Here is a 22370-nt window from a genome sequence, read left to right as displayed (position 1 = left end):
CCAGCTTGGAAACTCTCACCACGCTGCTGACTGATTCACACAACTGAAAGCAAAGAAGGTCACGACAGACGAGCGAGAACACACACGTTAGGGCAATCTTTAATGTGTTGTTTTGAGCAATCCCATAAACTTGACTATGTAGTGCGGTTATATTTCCTAGTAGCCCGTTTCAGTGTTGAATTCTTCACTTGGAGTTCCATGGTTCTAGGGTTATCAGTGACGCTACAAATTCTAAGAAAACCTCACCCAGCCATAGTCTGGTTGTAAAATTTCTTCCGTTATTTTGTTAAAGAAAAACCCCAGCACTGGCTCGCGGGGGAGCGCTACAGGGAGCCGGCCAGGCCCTCGGGTGGTGGTTTTAACGACGTGGGTGGAGCACCTGCGGGCAGCAGGGGTCGCTCTGGGCTCTGGAGACACAGGTGGGCGGACGCGGTCTGTCCCCAAGGAGCGCACGGCCTCCTGCAGGCCAAGGCCCTCACCCTAACCTGACAAACGCTCCGGTAAGCGGGGCCCTCAGACCAAAGGTGAGTCATCTACAAGGTCAAGGCAGATAAAACAGACCGTTTTTATGTGATAAGAGAGTAAACTCGTCAAGGCCTGACTGTGGGAGGGCCACACGATAGACAGTTGACGCTAACACGTACACCGGGGTTTCAAGTAGTTCACAGGTGGGACATTATTGCCGCGTGTGCCACAGCCAGGCCCGGCCAACCCCGCTCAGCGGGCGGGGAGCAGCTTCTCGCTGAGCTTGTGGACCAGGACGGCCAGCTCCTCGGTGGCCTGGCTCTTGTCCTCCAGCAGCTCGTAGCGGAGGCTGGAGATGTCTTGCTTGATTTCCTTCAATTCACCTGCGGGGGTGCAGACAGGACAGAGCGTGAGGTCAGACACACGGACGCGTCTGCTTCCCAGCGTCTCCAAGGGAGTCATTTCAGATTTTTCCTGTACATTTTTTCGGACACGTCCATCTCCAGCAACGTGCCGGCCCGGATCTGACCACGGGCTCAGCCCCCGGGCACAGGCGGGGTGTCCCCAGCGCTGACCCGCGGGGCGGCCCCTCGGCCCGGGCGCCCCAGGCCCGGCGGGTTGGGGGGATCTCAGGCGAGGACACGGGACGAGGCCCCGGGGCTCGAGATCCTCACGGGGAGAAAACACTCCAAGTCAAGTACGAAGTGGGGGGCGGGAGGCGGACTTGGGGTGCTCCTGGGGAGGGCGGGGCGCACGGCGCGGGGCGCGCAGGTGGGGGAGGCGCGCGCGGAGGTGCGGGGAGCGGGTGGGGGGCCCTGGGGCGCCCCGTGACCCCGCGGGAGGCGACATCCGAGCCCCGCAGGTCGCAGGTGACACCGGCCGTCTCGGCTGGGGGCGGCGGCGGGCGGGGGGGGGGGGCGGTCCGGGCCCGGCTTCCGGGCAGGGGGCGGGGGCGCGGGGCGCGGCACCCCGCGCGGCTGTGGCGGGTGACGTCCGCGATCGTCCCCGCGGTCAGAGGGTCCCGCTCCCCGGAATCCTCGTCCCCCAGACCCCGCGCAAAGCTTTGCCTTCGGGGTTCCGAAAAGGAAAAGCGCTTCTCCTGGGTTCGGGGGTTCGGGCGGGAGCCTCCGGTGGGGCCCGTGGGGGCGGGGCCGCCCGCTTGGAGTGGGGGCGCTTAGGGGGTGGAGCTGCTGGGATCCGGGGTCCGTGGGGGCATCTCGGTTGGGGGGCTGGGGAGGGGGTCCGCGCGGCTCCGGGGGGCTGGGGAGGGGGGTCCGCGCGGTTCCGGGCCGGCTTGGGGCCGCACCCCCTGCTGGACTCGGCCGGGGCGCGGCGGGAAGCGACACCCCTGGGCTCGGGCTGTCCCGCGCCCCAGATCTGACCCGCGCGGCCGGGGCTGGGGCTGGCGGTGTCCAGGGCCCCCCAGCGCGGCCCGTGGGCGCTCCGGAGGCCGCGCCCGCCCCGCCCGCGGCCCAGGCCCAGGCCCTGCCCCGCCGGCCGCACTCGCCCGCGGAGCCGGCCCGGCCCGCTCGTCTCTCCGGGTCGGTTCCGTCCCGCTGCGGCCCGTGCGGCGGGCTCCGGCCGGGGAGACGCAGGCCCGCGCACCCCCGGCCCCCCCGCCCCCCCGTCCCCGCCCCCCCCCGTGCCCCCCGCCCCCCCGTGCCCCCCGCCCCCCCGTGTCCCCCCGCCCCCCGGCCCCCCCGCCCCCCGGCCCCCCGTGCCCCGCCCCCCCGGCCCCCCGTGCCCCCCCGCCCCCACACCCCCACCCCCCCCCTTGGCCCGAGGGCGGCGCCCACCTTCGTTGACCTCGTCGTTCTCCTTGTCCACCTGCGCCTTCAGCACGTAGCGCTTGATGAGGCGCTTCATGATCTGCTGCGGGGAGAGGCGCGCCCGGTCAGCCGAGGCCTCGGGGCGCCGACGCGGAGACGCTGCCCGGACAGCCCGGGGTCCCCGCACGCCCGAGGCCCCCGAGGCCCCCGCCTCCGCGAGACCCCCGCGCCCCGGGTGGTCACGCTCCGGCGTGGGAGGTTAAGTCGGGGCCCCCGTGGGGCGCGAGGGCTGAGCCGCAGCAGGAAGCGCCCGCAGCCTCTGCGCGAGTTCGAGCCCCGGCCAGGGAGCGACCCACAGGGCGCGGCAGACCCCCCCCCCCCGCCCCCAGCAGTGGCTCCAGCCAGTCTGCCTGTTCTGCTCCCCTCTGTCTCCGGAGAATCTTCTCACACACACACCCCCATCTCTGGCCCGCACCCCAGCTCTTGTTTGCACAAATAAATACATCTTTAGAAATAAAATAAAAAGTTAAGCTGGAAGATTTCAATTCCCGGCTCTTTAACTGCTAACGTGTCTTGTCAGGGGACACGGACGCGTCCTCACCTGCGGCCCCACCTTACCTCTCACGGCAAAAAATATGAATATACGATCACCACAGATAATTTTGGAAAACACCGAGGAAAACAAAAGAAACAAACAAAAACCCTCGTTTATCCCACTATTCAAATCGCTCACTGTTGCTATTTTGGCCTATGTCTTTCCAAGGTCTTCTCCTTGAATTTTGTCTGCATGTTAGTGACCGTGTGTGTCGCGTTTCATGCTCTCTAAACGCCACACACTCCACGGTGTTTCCTGCCTCCCTCTTGGAGCAGCAGGTGTGTGATTAGGTTTCAATTGAAATAAATGTACTTAGGATCATTGTTTATCCACATGGGGAAAATTAAATAGGAGCCCCAGTTCATGCCATGCACACAAAAATCAATCCCACATGCATCTAAACTGAGAAACAAGGAATTTAAATACTTTAAAGAAAGTATAGGAGAATATATTTATAAATTCAGGGGACAGTTGGATATTTTTCAGATAAGATAAAAATTCTTATCATAATACAAAAGATTAATAAATTCCCCTTCATTACAATTTAAAACTTCTGTTTCGAATAAAACTTCTGATACCATAAAGAAAGGGAAAAGCCAAGTCACAAACTGGGAGAAAATATTGGCAATAGTTATAATTGATGAAGAATTTGGGTCTAAAATATCTGAAGAACTTCAATTAAGAAAAACTCAACTAATGCAACAGAAAAAATGGAAAAAAAGACCAACAGGCATTTCACAGAAAAGGAGACATGAGCCGTCAAACACATAAAACAGACTCAAACTCTCCGTAGGGAAATATAAATTGTAATTAAAAGGAGATACAGTTTTATATTTAAAAAGGGGAAAAACAGTTAAGTCTTATAATGCCAACAGCAAAGGGCCCGGGCCAGCACTTGTGACCACTTTGAAAGCCGTTTGGGGTGGCCCCTGGCAGAACATCGCCATGGCCAAGAGCGCAGAGAAGCTTCGACGTGTGGCCGGAGAGACATAAACACTGTTTACAGCGGCCTTGTCCAAAACAGCAAAATAACTGGAACGATCTAACAAATATTAATAAGACTAGACAGAAAGACCAGGGTTTGTTGTAGAATGCAATGTCATTGTTTTATAAATAATGAAACTATTGAGATTAATGAACCACCGACACACACAAGAGTGCAAATGAATCTCAGAAGCATAAACATTCAATGAAAATCCAAACTGCAGACTTCACAAAGTATGAATTATTCTTACAAAGCTCAATAACAAGTAAACCTGCATAATGCATTTGTGAACATCTATATCTGCAGCAAGCCTAGGTGGTAAAAGAAAAACAAGACGAAAGGACAAGAAACCCAAACTGGAGGTCAGTGACCACCTCTTAGTGGGGGTGGGGGCCCCTCAGCAGATGCCCCCCTGGGGGGCGTGCCAGCAGCCCGGCTTCGTCATTTCCTGTCACAGACTCCTGTGCACACAGCCACCATCAGAGGAAAAGGCGACGTGAAGGGGGAGGTCTGAGCTAAGCAAAGGTGACGTGGGGTGGGAGACACACCTCGGCTTTCAGTAGAAATTATGGATGGAAGGGACCCAGTGGATGTCGTGGTCAAGTTGAAGGGGGTCCAGGACAGGACAATCCAAAATGTCGGTCTCAGTAAATAACCACAAACCAAGAGGGGCCCGTGACCGGGAGAGAAAGCCGATTTTACCAACCACGGTCAAATGTAAACCCTACTGAGCCCCGTGGGACGCAGAGCCAGGCTCACAGGCCTTGGCTCTTGGCCCGGACGGGTCCTCTCACCCACGAGAGGTCACCAGTCAGGCTGGGGGGAGCTGGGGACAGGCCAGCGCCTGTGGCCCCAGACTCGTGAGCCGCAGAGTGAGTCTGTGGGGCAGCGAAGGCAGCTCCCATGGGGAGAAGACAGAGAAGCTGCACCAGCTCCAAGCAGCTGGAAAGGCAGTGGCACAGCCGGCAGGAAAGAAAAGCTAACCCGCCGCGAGTCCTGAGGCGTCCTAGGGGAAGTCAACACCGGCTCTCCACCTTGTGCCGCTGGAGAAAACAGGCCAACGGGATGAAGACTCAAAAATGAAAAGCAAAACTTTGAAGGGAGTAGTTAAAGATTTCTTGAAAAAGTTCAAAGAAACGACAAGCCCTAAAGACGGACAAACCTGATGAGGGTCAGACAACCTACACCTGCTACTCCGGCCAGGCTCCCGAGGGCACGGCACCTAGTGTCAGAGGGGATTTTGCTGTTTTCCTGGAATCGCAGACAAAGGTGCCACGTCCCTCATGGCTCGGCTCTCAAAGGCAAGGCGCCGCCTGAAAATCAGCCTCCACCCCTCAGTTCCGTGGAGCCACCGCTGCCGGGAGACGGGGCAGGGAGCGTGCCCAGGCCGGGCTGCCGTGCACAGGGGCTGGCTGCGAGGACGAGGGGCCGGCGTGCGCCGTGGCCGCCGTCTCACAGCGAGCGGCTGGAGCCTCGGGCCTGGTGGGGGACGGAGGCGGCACCCTCTGGCAGAGTCAGGACAGGTAAGTGCCATATGAGCACCTCATTCATAGGACTAGCACCCCCCCCCCATCAGTTAGCTTCGGCAAAGCAAAGGATCCGTCGGTCTCAGTGGCGACGGCACTGCAGGCAAGAACTGTCCGCCGCACGGACGGGCCAGCCCGAGAGTGACGCCCCGCCCCGCCGCCGGTGACCTCGCGCTAGAAGTCAAAGGACCCGAGCATCGATGATGACCAGGCAGACGGGAGATAAGAGACCGCACTCCCGAGGTGGAGACCGGTGCCCGCAGTCGCAGCCAGCATAACCCCGCAACGAGGCTCAGGCAAGACTGAGCAAAGGGAGGGCCCAAGGGCCTGCCTGCAAGCGTGTCGCTGGAAGGAAGCCACGGCACGCGACGAGGCTTCACGCTGAGAGCACTGCTGTCCTGACCCCCATGTCCCCGCTTCCCCCCGAGGCGCACGCACCTGCGTGCTGGGACAGCCCCGGCAGCCATGTTTCCAGCCCCACAGAACACCTCTCGCTCCTTGACTGAGAACAAAACGGAGGGCTCGAGCTGATTCTAAAACCCTCCTGAACTGGGCCGCCCCGGTGGCGCAGCGGGTTGAGCACAGCACTGTGAGGCCGTCCGCAGCCTCTGCGTTACGGGTTTGATCCCCCACATGGCGCGGCAGACCTCTCCTGTCTCGCCCGCTGTGCCCCTCAGCAGTGTGTTTCAGTCAGTCTGCGCTCTGTTCCCCACTCTGTCTGGTGAATCCTCTCACCCTCCCGCCCCCCTGCCTCTACCCCAGTGTAAAACCCAGTTTAAAAAATAAAAAAATAAAGCCCCCCCGAACTAAGCTGCCAGTATCTCCAGCCAACCCTCATGGTCCAGAAGAAGGACAAGTCTCTGCACACAGCACACGCAGCACATGCAGCACACGCAGCACACGCAAGGACAGCACACGAGATGCAACCACAACACACATAGGAACACACACACATGTAACACACACGCAGCACACGCTCAGGAGCACACACACAGGAGCCTGGAGATGGACACGAGCCACATGCAGACAAGGGTGGGCCCAGACCTGCTTACCTGGTAGCGTGTCGGCTGAGTGAGGATACTGTTAAAACTGTGTGATTCAAAAACTCTTGAGTTAGACTGAGTGAAGAGGTTTAACTAGGAAAAAATACAACAATCTAGTAAATTAGAATCCAGCCATTTGGAAACCAAAAGCACAGCCCACTCTATTCCGCGAGCATCCCAGGAGAGAGCACGTCTGGGACGAGCTTGTGGCAGTTGAGTTTCACGGGTGACTTACTGGGTTTCCAAAGTTAAAAACATCCCTGCACAACAGGCTCACGGTCACCCGAGGTGGCGAGACATGCAGGGGCAGGGCGGCCCGCGTCTCCTGTCCACGGGCCGTGCCAGGCCCCCCACCCCACAGTGGGGCCCCGAGCCCTGGGACCCTACACAGCTGCCCGGTCCCTCATTCCCCAGCATCCAGGCCTTACACTGAGGAAAACATTCACACTTCGGAGGAGAACTGGGTTTAAATGTTAGCTTTCCTTTCTTTTTCCTTTGAAGGCTTAACTTCTATCAGAACAGGAGCAGTGCAGGGCCGGACCCCTGCGCGCGCGTCAGGCCCAGAGGGCCCCTCAGGCCATGCCTGGACTTGGTGCCCGGCGGGGGTCTGGCCCAGCCCCCACGTGAGCCAGGGCCACCAGAAAAGGCAACTTCGGGTGACTTTCTTAAAAGAAAGACAGAATTTCTCCAAGTGTTACTACATTCGGGACACAGAAAATATCTGTGAATATGAATAAGATTAGAGAGATTTAAAACCCCTCCAGGGGCAACTGAAAATAACCCCCAAGGCAGTTTGTCAGGGGGGGGGGGGCGCTGGCTACTCCCCTCCTCTGTGGCCAGGGTGGGCTTGGGTGGGGCCATTGGTTGCTGCCCCCAGGGGCCTGTGGAGGAAGCTGTGAGGTCAGAGGGCACCATGAGGCTGTGGCGGGCAGCAGCTCCTCCAGCCAGTATGTGTCCACTGAACCCCGCGCCCTGATGAGCTCCCGAGAGGCACAGCAGCCTCCCAGCTGTACCTCCCAGCAGCCTCCCGAGGGTGGCGCCCAGGTCTCTGGGTCACCAGTTGCCCCAGGCAGCCTGCCTCGCCCGGCCACCTGGGGCTGCGGAGTCTGATGGGCAAAGTGGAAGAGGAGTCACACCTACCTCGCAGCGCTGCAAGAGGCCCCAGTGCACAGCAAAGCACTCTGTAAACTGCAGGTGAGGAAGGCACTCGTGTTTGCAGAGGCTGGAGCTTTCCGCGCTTCGCATCAAACTCACAGTTTCCCTCTCAGATGGGGGGATCGTGGGGGGCTTGGTCGGGCAACGCCTCCCCAGCACAGAGGACCAGGTGGGGGGCACGGCCAAGCCCAGCTCGCGACCCGACAGCCTCAGGGGCCACAGCAGGTCAAAGGCTGGTCTCCATGGAATGCTCACTGTCCACCTGCCTCCTCCACAGGCCCGGAGGCCCCACGGCCCGGCCGCCTGCACTGCTTGTGTTAAAAATCCACCCCATGGTAACAGTGCTCTCGGGCAGCTGGGCGGGCAGCGTCCAGCGCGTCCCCCCGAGTCCCCACAGGCGGACGCTGGCCTGTGGCTGGAGGGGCCTGTACGGCTCCACCCGAGGAGGCTCTCAGGCCACATGGGGTCGCGGCAGCAGTGGAAACGTAAAGGGTTTCCACAAGCAAGAAGAATGTGCAGGGAGCCCTACGCCAGCAGAGGAGGGTGAGGCTGAAACCGAGCAGGATAAGGCCGACAAGTCAGGGATACGGAGAACAGGGGTCTTCACACCGCAGCTTTGCTGTTTGCTTTAACACAGCAGTTGCTCTCAACATCTCCCAAGGTCACACAGATTTTTGAACAAACGCAAAAGACAAGGAGGAAGAGACAAACCCCGTGGTGAGGTCGAGCGGGTCCCGGGCACTCACCCTGGACTTGGAGCCGCCTGGGCCCATCTCCACGTCCCTCTGCAGCCGCCCCCGCCGGCACCTGCAGAAGCTGCTGAGCCGCAGGATCAAGTAGACAAATGACTTCGGGCTGGGAACGAGACTGAAGGGTGGAGGTAAGGTTTTCCCGTCATCAAAATAAGATAACCAGAGTTTTGAACGCGCAAACTTCCACTCCACATCACTGTCGTCCTGCGTCACAGAAACACAAAAGAAAGAACTCGCTTAAAAGCCGAACAGTCTAGCGAGTGCCCTGGTAATCAGGATCATCGGAGGGCAAGGCCTTCGGAACAGACGTGACTTTGCGCGCTTGTCTGCCCGTTACCCTACCGGTCTGCGTGATAGCTGGAGCTTTTTTCTTCCACATGCCTCCGTTTGTGACTACAAAAATGTAACCAGAATTTCCCGTCCCCACCCAAAACCAAAGAAAGCACAAGGAAAATCCACGCCAGGGAAGGATGAGAGATGAGCCCTTTCTCCCCTCAGGTTCTGCTGATGTAACGGCTGACCCCCTGGGTCGCCTATCTGGGCGGGCCACGGGTGCAGGCGAGGCCGGGCCGGCCGCACACCCCGAGGTGTGCTCGGAGCTCCCCGCGGGCGGGGTGCGGCTCTCTCTGCCACGGAGCTCGGTCCCGGGCCACCCGCGGGGTTCTGAAGTGCAGACTCCGCGGCTGACAACCAAGCACCGGGGGAGACTGAGGCCCTGCTGGAGGCAGCCACACGAGGGTGAAGGAAGAAGCCGTGGTGCACCCAACGCAACGCTGAGCACAGTGGCTTCGAAGACACAAGGACACGGCGGCTCTGCCTGCCCCGAGCCTCTGGCGCACCCCGCCCGGCCCCGGAGCGCCCACCTCGATCTCCTGGTAGGAGCTGTTGATCATGGCAATCAGCATGTTGAGCAGCACGACCACCATGGTGACGTTGTAGATGCCGTACAGCACGTAGCCAATGTTCTCGATGAACTTGTGGTCGTACTTGAGCACGACGGACGTCACTTCAGACAGCCCGAATATGGACCAGAACAAAGTCTTGAAGCTCTCTTCCACGCTGTCGAGAGAATGGGACACACGGCAGAGACGTTGGCTGCTCTCGGCTTTGAAAAGCAGAAACTCGAAGCAAGTGAGGTGTAATTAGCAGCCGGCCAGCAGGCTGTTCCCCTGCGCCATGGCGGGGACCCTCCCCGGCCTCAGAGCCCGTGCGCCGGGGCCGGGCTCGGCCGAGCGACCATCAGGAGCGCCTGGCCACTGCCCCCACCTGCTCGCGACTTTGCCCTAGAAGGACGGAAGCCTGGGGTTTGATCGTGTATGTGGTTTAGAAGCTTAAATTGGGTTTTCTGCAGTGGAACAAAGTTCAGAAAAACGACATGGCCACTTCGAAAAGCAGTTCATAGAGACTCTCCTCTTCGTGCTGTGGTGAGGCGCCTCGAGCACCCGGCTCCTGCCCCTGTGCTCTGCGTCTGCTGAGCCGCCCGCGCCCTGCGCCTCCCACCCACGCCCTCCCCGCGGCCCACTCACGTGGTGAAGGCGGCGTTCACCTTGGCCCCCAGGTAGTAGGAGTAGAGGATGAACATGCCGATCATGAAGGCCAGGAACACCATGATGAAGAGGACCATGAACTTGAAGATGTCCTTGACCGTCCTACCCAGCGAGATCTGCAGGGGCCCGAAGCTCTCGTTGGCCGGGAGGATGTAGGCCACGCGGGAGAAGCTGAGCACCACGGCGATGGCGTACAGCCCCTCAGAGATGAGCTGCGGGTCCGACGGCAGCCACTTGTCTCTGGCTGGAAAACAGGGGGTGACGCATGCTGCCCAGCCTGCCTGGGCACAGAGCGGGCATAGGGGGCGGAGGCTGGGCACACCCGCCTCTTTATCGAGGCTGACTTGACCTGGGGCAGAAACAGAACAAAGCCCCCAGGACAGGGTGTGGCGGGCACCGCTGCTGCCGTCACCTTCTAACAGACGCAGAACCCAAGAGTGGAACGTCTGGAAGCTTGCTCGGGGCCACACGCGTGATAAACACGCAGCGAATTCACAAACTTCCCTCCTGGTGGCAGTTTCTGACTACGCTGGAATAAATCTAAATAAACAGGTCACTGAGACAGTCAAGATACACATCAGGCAAGACACACCCTGATGAAGTACTGGGAGTGGACCAGTGGCACCGGTTTTGGGGTCCAGCGCAGCCCCCCGGCTGCTGAGGCCGAAGCCCTGAGGGGCGGCCCCGCCCCGGTCTCACCGGCCAAGCTGCGAAGGCTGCCCCACAGCTGAGCCCAGACAAGCTCTGCTCTGTGCCACGAAAGCTAGACAGTAACTTCCAGATTCTTTTCCAAATTTAGTGTCTGCAAGTAAATGAAAACCCGCAGAGGCAGCCCCCGTCCGGCCCAGGGAGGAGGCTGGCGCCTCCTGCGGGGGTGCTGCTGAGGCTGCAGCTGCTCCCCAGGAGAGGATCCGTGAGCTGTGTCCCGGCCACCCCCCCCCTCACCAGGCACTGAAGCCTCACTCTCATCACCGCTCAACCGCCCAGCCCTCGGGCTCTCAGCTTCCACCTCTGGCAGTTTTCAAGCTCGTTCCCCCTAATGAGGATGGTTTCACGCCCTACGCAGGCGTAAGAGCCACTGTGGTCAGACTTAGAGGTGATCTGAGCCTGCGTCGCCTCCTTGGTGCCCACGGGAAGACGGAGGCAGAGAACACTGGACAGTCACACACGGGGGCTCCAGCCTGACGCGCGTTCTCCCACAGGCCCTGACGCCGCTCCCACTGAACCTCCTTTTCCTGGCCTTTCTTCCAGGGGGGCCCAGCACCCCAGACACAGGCCCTGCTGCTCACTCACCGTACGTGAAGTACCGGACCTCCGGCGGGAGGGCGGCCTGGCTCAGGTCGCTCTCCTGCACGTGGCTGTCCACATACTGCTGTGCCCTCGTGGCCTGCAGGAAAGCCAGGAACCTGGCGGTGAAGGCGGCGATGAAGATGGAGAGCATCCCAAAGTCCAGCACGTTCCACAGCTGCAGGACATACTCACGTGGCCCCTCCAGCCAGAGCTCCTTGCACTCGGACCACATCATCCCTGCGCACGGCAGGGGTGTCAGCTGGCAGGGAACTACCACCCCATCCCGGCTTCGACACCCCGTCCTGGCCCCGACACCACGCGGGTCTAGGTCAGTGGCCGACGGGGCTGGTTGTGCCTATCTCCCCATGCTGCGCTGTCCAGCACAGCCACTCGAGGGGCTGCGGTGGGCAGGTAACAAACCGAGCATGGAAAGTGCCTAGAGCCTTGAACCACACGCGGCTCTCTAGTCGCCAGTCACAGCCATGGTGCCACCAAGTGTGGCCGACAGGACAGAGCCCACCGCGTGGAGGCCACACTTGCAGCCCGAGCTCTCGGGCTCTGCCTCACTGGGCGAAGGGCGGCCTTTGGGGAGACCAGGCAGCCCAGTCATCCCCCATCTGTCACTGCCTGCCCGGCAACGGCAACGTGGACACCCAGCACATTCGGGGGGACAGAGACTGGATGGAGACACCACTCTGGGCGGAAGCCGGCGGTTCGGGGAGGCTGAGGACTCACCGAGGACCCAGACCATGATGAGCATCTCGGTCCACGTGAAGCGGGTGGTCTTCACCCTGAAGACCTGCCTGGGGTGGTCGGTCACGGTGACATTGGGCAGCGTGCTGACGCCTTCAAACCTGTCGGAGGCATTGAACACCAGGAGGCCCAGGAAGATGATGAAGGAGGCGGCGTGGGCCACAAACTTCATGAAGGGGCTCCGCAGGGTCCTCCCCAGCTGCACGGAGACAGACGGACGGACAGACAGGCGGGGCGCCCTGGCATGAGCGCTCAGCGGAACGCGGCAGCGCTGCCTGTGTGGGACGCCTGTGCCCTGCGGCGGAGGGGCCACTGGGGCCACCGCACAGACGTGCTTCCGGGGCTCACGGGGGCGCTGGTCACCACCACGTGTCCATGAGAGGCTGTGAATGGTGTGGGGCCCCCAGCCCCCTTGTTCTCAGGGCTCTGCTTGGTACCCAAAGTTTCTGCTGGTCAAGCTAAATGTAGGGGCAGCAGGGGCCTTTCACCAGGACGAAAGTCTGGTATGAGGACATCTGCTGAAAACAGCAGGCAGACATCGTGGCCAGGTTAGCGTGACCAGCGAGACCACCCTGGCAGGACATCACGTGTAAACAGAGACTAGAGACGGGGTGTTTGATCAGCAGCAGCAAGGGCGCCCCCCAGGCAACAGCCCTACGCACTCCCCTGAGCCTGTGCCACACATGTATGCACCCCCATCCACATCCCACCATGCACACCCTCCTCACATCCCTCCACGGCCTCACCCACCTCCCCGGAACCTGACCCCCAATAACTGAGGCTGCGGGGTGCTGTATCGCCACAAGTGTGAGCCCCTCAAGGTCTCTTTACTTGGGCTTTGAATTGTCTTTCCTCCCAGCCATGCCGCTCCCAACGCTGCCACCCCAGCAGGGGAAAGAACAGCAAGAATTTTAGGGTTCAGGAGTAGACTGGAATTTGTGGCTGTCACTTTATAATGAGAATGCCATCATGCTTCTGCAGCACGAATTAATTTGAAGTCGCCCCTGACTTTAGAAAATCATGTACTAGTAAAGACCACTTCCAAAGCGCAGCCTACACTATTTCAAGGTAAGTCTTTAAAGTCCCCCCTGACAGGGCGCTCTTCGGGGCCCGTGGCCTAGAAATAGCAAACAAGGCCCTGTGCAGGGGCGTCCAGGCCCCGCAGGCTGCTCTGGGGCTCAGCGGTCTCTGGGCAGCTCTGGGGGAGCTGCCCCCGACAAGCCCTCTGCCCCGCAGGCCCCTAGCAGCGGCCGAGACCGTGCACTGCTGGGCTGTCATGGTGCGCGCCCCTCCCCTGTGGGACATAGCAAAATGGCCACGTCTGCCTGCAGCTGGGCTGCCCTATGGCTGCCAGGCCTCACCCACCCTTCCCCACCCGCGAGTCGCCAGCGCAGGGCTCCTCCAGATGCTCGCCCCTTGCCTGGCCTGGTGGGTCATGCCGCCCAAAGGGAAACTGGCCAGGCCGCCCTCTGGCTGGCTCCCGGGAGGGACGTCCTGGGCAGATGGATCCTGCCCCGGTGCCCCTCACGGCTCTGGTCTGCAGCGCTGGCCTTTGGGGAATCCTCAGGTGCTTTCCATGACACGTCACAAAGGAACGGGGTCAGTCACCAAAACTGATCTAAGTGACGACTTTCTGCCTCAAGCCCAGAGGTGCCTGCGGCCGGCCTGAGTGGGCCCCACGTGGCAGGGCCCTGGGGAGCCGAGCCAGGATGGCGAATTTCAGGGTCATCTGTAAGGGCCCAGCCTCATGTCCCCAAAACTGCCCGTGATCCCAGCAAAGTCAGAGCTGGAACCCAGAAGTGGCCGGGAGTGCAGGCCAGCAGCCCTTGGGTAGAGCGAGCGGATGGGCCAGCAATAGCCCTTAAGCTGGAAGAAATCCCCTGCCGCCCTCTGGGGTCTCGCCAGCCCCCTCCCGTCCTGGGCCTCTCCTGCACCTGCGGCTGCATCTACTCAGCCATCAAGACTTCTTTGCGGGCAGCCGCCTCCTGCCTCCCGAGGTGTTATCCTAAGAAGCCAGTGTCACATGAGCTCCACAGCCCCGAGGCCCCCCTCACCCCTCCTCACCCCTTACTTGAATGATGCAGTCATCAAAAGGCAGGGTTCCTGTTCCTGAGTCAAGGAGCATTCAGGGTGAAGTGGCTAAGAGCCCCCCTGGGGCGGGGCGGGGGGAGGGTGCCCAGATGCTTACCCGGCTGCAGGGCGCGATCCAGTAGCCTATGGCCAGGAACGGGAGGCCCAGGGCCACCACCAGCACCACCAGACACTTGACGGCCACCGTCTGCTCCCGCAGGCCCGAGAGGTTCTCGTACCAGATGGTCAGGAGCTGCTGCTGGCAGTTGGGGTGAGCCACAAACTGCGGGCAGAGAGAGAGTGGGTGCTGGGCAGCCCGTGTCGGCCTGATGACTAAGGACCCGACTCCTGGGGTCGCCACCACCAGGACGAGCTTCCAGACGGAGCTGATAAGCAGCCCCTGTCCAGCAGCCGGCTCGCTGGGTTACGCAGATGCCTGGCGCCCCCACGGCCTGCCCCACGGGGTTCTGGGGACGGTGCCTGCAGATGTGGACAGAGGGAGGGCCGCCCTGAAAGGACCGGAAGGCTGTGCCTCTTTGCACCGCCGTGTTACTGCTGCATCTTCCCCCTCGCAAACCTTGGGCCACGGGAGAGCGGCGGTCCTGGCCCTGTCCAGACCTGGCCGCCAGCCCCGGGGAAGCCAGGATAGAGCCTGGCAGTGGGCTGCGGGGCCGCCCTCCTCGTCCAGGCCAAGCTGCGGGGGAGGCCAGCGGGCAGACCAGCTGGCCCGCGAGACAGGGCCCCTCCGCCGCCCGTCACTGCTCTGTGGCAGCTGAGACCCGTCACAGCGACCGTCATCGCGGGCCTGCGAGCAGTGAGTCCCCGCACGTGCATGTCTGCAGGGGCGTCTCCACCGGGACGGGCGAGAGGCAGCTGTTTCCACCTCTGGCAGCTGCGTGATCTGCTCTGTAACCTGAGACTTAAACTCCGCTGGCTTAGGGGCCCCAGTTTCTTTGTAAACCCGAACTCTCACCCTTCACCCCATGTCGCCGGGGACATGGACACCAACGCAGGCTTGTTTCAAGGGTCACTTGAGAGTCTATGTACAAAAGTGGATGCGTTTCTAGTAACGATTACGACGAGTAAACAACTTACAACGTTCTTTTCCGCAACCTAATGCATCGCCATCCCACCACAGCCCCAGGCAAGGGACACTTGCCCCACTTTCGTGTCACAGATCTGAGATTTAAGACTCAGCCGAGCCTCGGCCCACGGAGGGGAGAGGAAGGGCCGGGGGCTGGGCCTGTGGCCCCAGCTTCCCCTCGCTTCTCCTTCCCACGAAAGGAAACCTCTCACGAACGGCTTCCCCCGTTGTTCTAGTGATGCCCGGGGTCCGGCGCTCGCGATGCCCGTCTGCACACCCAGCATGTCTCGGGGAGGGGGCACCCACCTTCTTCACCTCGTACTTGATGGCCAGCTTGACGCGGCTCAGTGAGGCCTTGCGCCTGTGCAGCTCCGGAGGGGTGGGCTCTGCTGCCTCCAGGTCCCCGTTGAGAATGGCGTCCACCTCCTCCGAGTCCCGGCATAGGTCCAGCACGCCCACCACAAAGTCCTTGCACTGCATGGAGAGCTTCCGGTAGTCGTTCTGAGAACAGAAGGAGTTTCCCACAGGGAGTCTGCTTCGGTTCAAGGCTGCGTAACTAGGGCAGGCTTGCCGGGCTACGCAGACGCCTCGCACCCCCATGGCCCGCCCCACGGGGCTCTGGGAATTGTGCCACAGATGTGGACAGAGGGAGGGCTGCCCTGAAAGGACCGGAAGGCTGCGCCTCTTTGCACCAACAAGTAATAGTTCTCCTGAGTCAAAGCAAGACTTTCCATGAGGAAAATTTTCCTCAAATGGTAATTCTTTTAAGGTGGCAATTTGAGCTGGGGGTCAAGGACAGGTGGACACTACCGGTCCAGGGCATGCACCTGGCCTTGCTGGACTCACTGCTGCCCTAGCCAGAGCCAGCACCTGCCGTGCCAGAAAGGCATGGCTGGACCCCAGCTCGGGCCGGGTGGGGCACCCCAGCAGGGCTGCTGCTTGAGTTGAGTTTGAGAATGGCTGTTTGCAGGGAAAGTGGACAGTGCCCGCAGGGACTCTCCCGCCCACAGCGACTCTGGTCAGAGCCACTGAACCCTCAGGGGTGCAGGACATCATGCTTGAGAGAAGAGCTTCAGGTCATTGGAGGTAACACCCTGCTGAGAATAATCTGCATCTCCCTTCACTAGCACAGCTGACAGAGCCTGCAGGGGGCAGTCAGCCAGTCAGCCAGTCGCAGGCCCCACCCAGCTGGGGCTGCAGTCCTGCCCACGAGAGCCTCCTGGGGTCTCGCTTCCAGAAACCCCAGCTCCGCTCGAGGACTCTTGCCGAATCCTAGCCCCCTAAGCAAGTTAACCAGGTGACACTCTAATTCGGTGCTGGAAGCACACGGATTCCTCACTGCAGCGTGTCCCCAGACGCTGCGTGGATACGGTCAGTGACACTCGGGGCAGCGGGACTTCCGGACTTTCAAAATCACACACAAAAAAGGACACGAGTAATCTCAGCTTTCCCCATAAATAATTTACATGATGGGCAAAATCCCAGAACCAGCCAAAATAAGAGGAGAGATTTAAGACTACCCCAAGCAGGGCCGAGTCCATTTCAGAGACAGGAGTCCAGGCAAGAGCCACTAGTTAGCCCTGCCCCGCGCCAGCAGACAGAATGAACAAAAGCTTCAGTCTTCGGTTTCCACGCAGAATGCCGACCACACGTCCATCTGCCCTCCGTTCCTGGGAGACCCCGGAGAGCTTCATCACAACACCCAGAAAGACCATCCAAGCCGTGTCTGATTCCACGTGAAGCTCCGGTGAAACGGCCTCAAGGTTCTCAGCGCAACCTGTTCTGTAAGCGGGTGGCGGGGGCGGGGGGGGGCATTTCTCCAGAGCAGACAGGGGAGGCTGGTCTCCACCCTCAGCCTCAGCAGCCACTTACCAGCAACCCTGGACAACCCTGACTTTAAAGACTGACTGTCCCATCCTAAAGGCATCTGGCCACTGGCCTTTCCACAGCCACAGAAAGCCAGGCAGGGAGCAGGACGGGAAACCAGCCCGGACAGGCTAACGTGCTGCTTTTACCACTCTCAGCCCTCGCAGCTGGAGGGAGCGCAGCCGGGAGGAAGCACTGTGCTGAGGTGGCAGCTCTGGCGGGCGGCGCGGCCCTCGCTGCACCACAGGCTGCCCGCACCCTTCACCGCTGCCCGGCCTGACAGGCTGCCCTGCCCCACCCTTCACTGCCATCTGGGCTGTGCGCTGACCAGTGTCTGCTCCTTCAGCTCTGCCGACTGCTGTGTGTTCCCTGCCCGGCCTCACAGGCTTCCCGAGCAAGAACCCCGGCCGGTGCCGCATCACCGCGCAGCACCACTGCCCCGTATGCTCGCGTGTGGATGAGGCCGTGACCTGAGGCTGTTTCTCAGACGGGCCCAGAGCACTGGCAGGTCCAATGGGCATCGAGGGGCTGCACCTAGCCGTGCCGCAGACCTTCCCCGAGCCTGCGCTGGGTCTTCAGCCCAGGGTCATGACCTTCAGCCCGAGGGGGACCATGGAGAGGACCTGCTGGCCTTGCTGGCCACCCTCTGGGCTCAGCCGCAAACATCACCACTGGCAGCAAACGGCTGACTCGGCCCTGGGGATGTCCCTCTGTCTAGAGTCTCCTTTAGAGACCTCGATGGAGGACAAGTAAAACGCCGAGTCAAGGTTTGAGTGACATTTTAAATAGCGGCAAGTGAACCTGCTCAGAATTAATTCTTCCATTATCATGTCCAAGTAAAGAAGTGACGTTTGCAGCTGTTTCCCGCGATCGCTCTGCCTCTCTCTGCCCTTTAATATTTCACATTGGGCTCAAGGAAAGAAGCCTTTCCGGACACCACACAACGCACTTCTGCAGAGGGTGAGGGAGAAAGTAACGTCCTCTTTGTTCTTTACACGCACTCACATTTTCCAAAAAAAAAAATTCAAGAAATACAATTTTTACGGCAGAACAAATACAGTTATACTAAGTCTGTGTTTCTGCCCGGACAAGATGCTGGCCGTGGACTCTCCACGGAACTGGGTGTGTGGAGGGGGCAAAGCCACGGAATGTTCCACCGCTTCTCGTGGCAGCCCCTGGCCTGGGCTCGCCGCTGGCAGCATCTGAATGCTCGCTCGTTGCTCTGACCCCACGGCGCTGAGCCGAGACCAGCCCGGCATCAAGAGGGGCTGTGGGGCTGGCCTTGGGGGAGCCGGAGGGGAGACCAGAGCCACAGGGAGCCTGACCCAGGGGGCCCCAAAGCCTGCCCAGACCGAGGGGTCGCACGCCAGGCACAGGGGGTGTATTGTGTATTCATGGAAATACCGTCTCACCAGAGATGATGTCTGAAAAGCGGGCATCAGAACAAGCCCCTCAGGGGGCCGCCTGCCCCCTCACGCTGAGCTCCCGGGTATGGGCTTGGGAGGAGCCACTTGTCACATCAGCCCCGCGGCTTTAGAAATCCGCCGTGCGGCCTTTGATCGTCCATGTGATGGGCGAGAAACGTGTGCCCAACACACAGCCCTTCACAGCCAAGGCGGGGTGCCCTCGGGAGGCGCGGGGGAGGCCCTCAAGCTCACACCACAGCACCCCTAACCAAAGCGCCGCCACGTCTGCTAGTGGTCACCAGAGTGGGCGCCGGGTGGCATGGGGTCCCTGCAGCAGCCCCGCATGGCACCCGGGCGGGGGCCGCCCGCCACCCTCCTGGCTCCCGCGGCCAAACCCACGCCGGGGCGCCGGGCCCTCCGTGGGCGCTGGCCTGCTGTGCCGGGCCTGCCGCGCTGGGCCTGCTGGGCGCCGGGCGCTGCCGTGGGCGCCGGGCCTGCCGTGGGCGCTGGGCCTGCTGTGGGCGCCGGGCCTGCCGCGCTGGGCCTGCTGTGGGCAGCGGCCGCCGCGCAGGGCCTACCTTGAACTCCTTCTCGATGTTGGCCAGCTTGGCCAGCTCGTTGCTGAGCTCCAGGGCGGTGAGCACGGGGTCCTCGCTGGACAGCGACAGGTAGGCCGGGCTGGCCAGGCCCTTGTAGGCGTTGATCCTGGAGCGCGAGTGGCTGAAGGAGTCGAGGCGCTGCCGGTCGCCGCAGTCGGCGCAGCGGCAGAAGTAGTCGTGCGGCCGCTCGATGCGCGCGCCCTTGAGCAGCAGCATGTGCACCACCTCGTACTTCTGGCAGTGCGCGGCCAGGATGATGGGCGTGATGTCGGGCGAGAAGCGCGTGCCGTCCTCGTCGTAGGCGTAGAAGTCGTCGTCCTGCAGCTCCTGCTCGCAGGGGCTCAGCGTCAGGCGCCCGCTGGCCGCGAAGCCGGGGTGGTTGAGGATGGCCTCCACGATGCGCACGTAGCCCTTGCTGATGGCCAGCAGCAGCGCGTCGCCGATGCGCGCCAGGTTCTCGCGCTTGAGCAGCAGCTCGGTGACCTCCAGGTGCTCGTTGCCCACGGCCAGCTGCAGCGCGTTCTGGCCCATGTAGTCCACGCAGTTGACGTTCAGCGAGCGCGACTCCTCCAGCATCTTGCGCACCACCGGGATGTTGCCGTACTCGGCGGCGTCGAGGAAGCGCTCCTCCTCGGCCGTCAGGCTGCAGCCGCGCGCGCGTGAACATGAAGGCCGGGCCGCGCACCGCCTGCCGCCGGCCCTTCTCGCGCGCCCCCGCCGCGCGCCCCCGCGGGCCCGGGCTGCCCTCCATGGACCTGCGGGGAGAGGAGGGCGGTGGGTGGCCGGCGCCCGAGAGCCGAGCCCGCGGGCCCCTGGCCCGAGCCCGAGACGCGCCCCGGAGCCGGAGACCCGCCCCCGGGGCAAGGCCGGGCGGGGGGCGCTGGGCGGGGCGCCGGCTCCGCGGGCCAGGACGGGGATTCCCCCAGGAAGCGTCCCCGCCACCGCGCGTTTTCAACCCAGTAAAACCCCTGACCGGGTGAGGCCAGCGTGGGGCCAAGCGCCGTCCTCCAGGCCTCACCTCTGCCTTTCAGGGTGTCTCTGCACCCCCGCGCCCCCCCGCCTGCACCCAACCTCACGGAGCCTCCGCCGGGGACGGCCGGGCCGCGCGGGGCGGGGGGACCGCGGGGAGCGGCCTCGGGAGCCGTGACCTCCGCAGCGCCAGGCGGTGCCGCCTCCCCCGAAAGCTCGGTCGCGGCGCGGCCGACGGTCAGGGCCCCGGCCCCGCCAGCCGCCCCGGCCTCCGCCCGCGCGTGGAAACGCGCTCAGCTCCCGGTTCCCTCGCGAGTCCAGACGGCGCCCAGGAGACAGTGTCCACGCCGGACCTGTCAGCCGCGCCAGCCCCGCACTTTGCCGCCCTGACGTCTCCCGGGGCGAAACCCTCAGTCACGTCCCTTGTCAGTGTCCGGTGTCGGCTGGTGCCACGCGCTGCACGAAGGCAGCAGAGAAAGGCCGCGCCGCGCTGCGTTCAAAGCCACTAAGAGTGACAAGCTCGGGCGAGCTCCGGGAAACGCTCCTCTCCCTGCGCGCTGCGGGCGCCTCCGGCCTTGACAGCGGGGTTCCCGGGGCAGTGGGCCCGGCGAGCACCCCGGAGACCCCCGAGGCGAGCAGCCCCACCTTCTCCTCAGCTGCGAGGCCCAGGCTCCAGGCGAGGGGTCCCCAGATGGAGACCAGGAGCCGCCAGGTCACGGCCGAGAGGCCCAGGGGAGCTTGCTGAGCTGTCCGAGGGCAGAGGGCCTGGCCGCCCCCTTCCAGCTGACAGGTGTCAGCCGATCTGCTTCCAAAGGTCAAAGGTGCATTATGCACACACACGTGCGCACACTTATGCACACACATCATTTGTGCTCACACATATTCTTGCAGCAAAGTCCAGGAGCAAGGCGCGCTGTCACTGTGCCGGGCATCAGCTCCGGAGGGGGGGACCGTGCGGGGGCCGCGCAGGGGGCCGCTGAGCGCTGCTTGCCGGCGACTCCCCCTGCATATCCCGAATACTTTCAAGTATTTTGAGTGTTTTATTAAGATTTATGTTTTGAACTGCTTTGCTTTTTATCCCTTCGTGGCGCCCACTAGCCGCCACTGCGGGGGTGTGCGCTGGCACCACGACGATTTCTAGGGGGACAAGACCGGAAAGAGACGGCGCCCCGAGCTGCATAGACGAGGCCCCGGCTTCCAGACCAAGCTGCGAGACGACGGCTTCGGGGAGCCCGAGGGCGCGGCCATGGCCCAACTTGTGCTGCCCCTGCAGCGGCGGAGCCGCCCGCCCGGCATTTCTCTAAGGCCCACGCGGGCGCTTCCCGTGGCCTGCAGCTCTCTGGGCGCCAGGGGAGGCCAGTGTCAGCGGCGGGTGTCCACGGTCTCTGACAGCAGGGGTGGGGCGGGCGGGGCGGGGGACACCCGGGCGGGGCCCGGGTCTCTGCAATCCCAGCCGGGGGCTCCGCGCACCGAGGACAGTCACCTCTCGGGAAGGGCTTTTCAGCCAACCGTCGCAACCTGCACAGAAAACCACTTAGAAAAACCTTTTCTCCCAAAAGAGCAATTTGACAAGATCAAGAAATAATTCTTTCATGCATTTTCTTTGAATTTTTTAGCATTTTGAGGTTCTTCCTTGGTGTTTCCTCTTTGGGACGTGGAGCGCGCGCCTGAGCTCAGGCGAGGCTGACACCCCGGAGACCGACACCCCGGGAGGCCTACCCCCCAGGAGGCTGACGCCCTGGCAAGGCCGACACCCCGGCACCCGCGGGTCTTCCGGCGCTGGAGGCGCCCGGGTCAGATCCACCCCGCGGCCCGGCCCCCGGCGCTGACCCGGCCCCGCCGCCCGCCCGGGAAGCGTGTCCTCTGACCCGCGGGGCGCTGGCTGTGCGCCCGGCGGAGGAGGGGTCCGCGCTGGACTCCCCACCCCTGCGGGCCGGGGCTGGAAGGACCCGCGGAGCTGCGCGGCTCCCGTGGCCTGGGCCAGCCCCTCGGGGTGCTGGCGCGGGGTCCGGCGGCGAGCGCTGTGGCCCCCCGCGCGGCGGGAGCTGGAGCTGGGGCTCCTTGGGGTGACAGGGCGGGTGGGCCTCGTGGGGACCCCCTCCCTCCCTCCCTCCTGCCGGCGCCCCCCGTGGGACAGCCTGGCGGCCCGCCCGGCGCTCAAGATGGGGCGCGGGGACAGGCCACGGGCCGAGGGCCTCACCGCGGGCCAGGCGCCCTTCCCCAGACAAGCGCCGCCCAGACCCGCGGCCTTTCTCCGCGGTTGGTCGGGGTGAGGGCGCCTGCTCGGGGCTCTTGAGGCGTCCCCTGGCCCCGCGGAGGAGCCCCGCGGCAGCTGGCGGGCCTGGAACGTGCCGGAACGGCCCGCGGCCGCAGGGGCGCTGCCCGGCGCCCCTTGGTGTTTCCTTGGGGCCCGCCTTGGGGCCCACCGTCCCGCCCTCCGGGGCGGAGCCTGTGCCGCTGCCCGGTCCGTGCCCGGTCCGCTGCCCGCCACGCCCA

At 62.6% G+C, this 22370-nt stretch overlaps 1 protein-coding gene across 1 annotated transcript; it reads right to left on the bottom strand.

The window, feature by feature from the left end:
* Positions 1 to 11: 11 nt before the first annotated feature.
* Positions 12 to 19656, bottom strand: TRPC3 (transient receptor potential cation channel subfamily C member 3). Its single transcript, XM_037496596.1, is given in 12 exon segments — positions 12 to 848; positions 2262 to 2337; positions 6393 to 6476; positions 8285 to 8494; positions 9154 to 9349; positions 9817 to 10081; positions 11131 to 11364; positions 11863 to 12079; positions 14069 to 14233; positions 15341 to 15535; positions 18885 to 19565; positions 19567 to 19656. Coding segments are annotated over 12 exon segments (2544 nt in total). The 3' UTR covers positions 12 to 717.
* Positions 19657 to 22370: the final 2714 nt, after the last annotated feature.

The sequence above is a fragment of the Talpa occidentalis genome, unplaced genomic scaffold (genome assembly GCF_014898055.3).
Source record: "Talpa occidentalis isolate TD23 unplaced genomic scaffold, MPIMG_talOcc4v2.1 talOcc4.8, whole genome shotgun sequence".
Classification (NCBI taxonomy): domain Eukaryota; kingdom Metazoa; phylum Chordata; class Mammalia; order Eulipotyphla; family Talpidae; genus Talpa; species Talpa occidentalis.
This window is presented reverse-complemented; position numbering and strand designations above follow the sequence as displayed.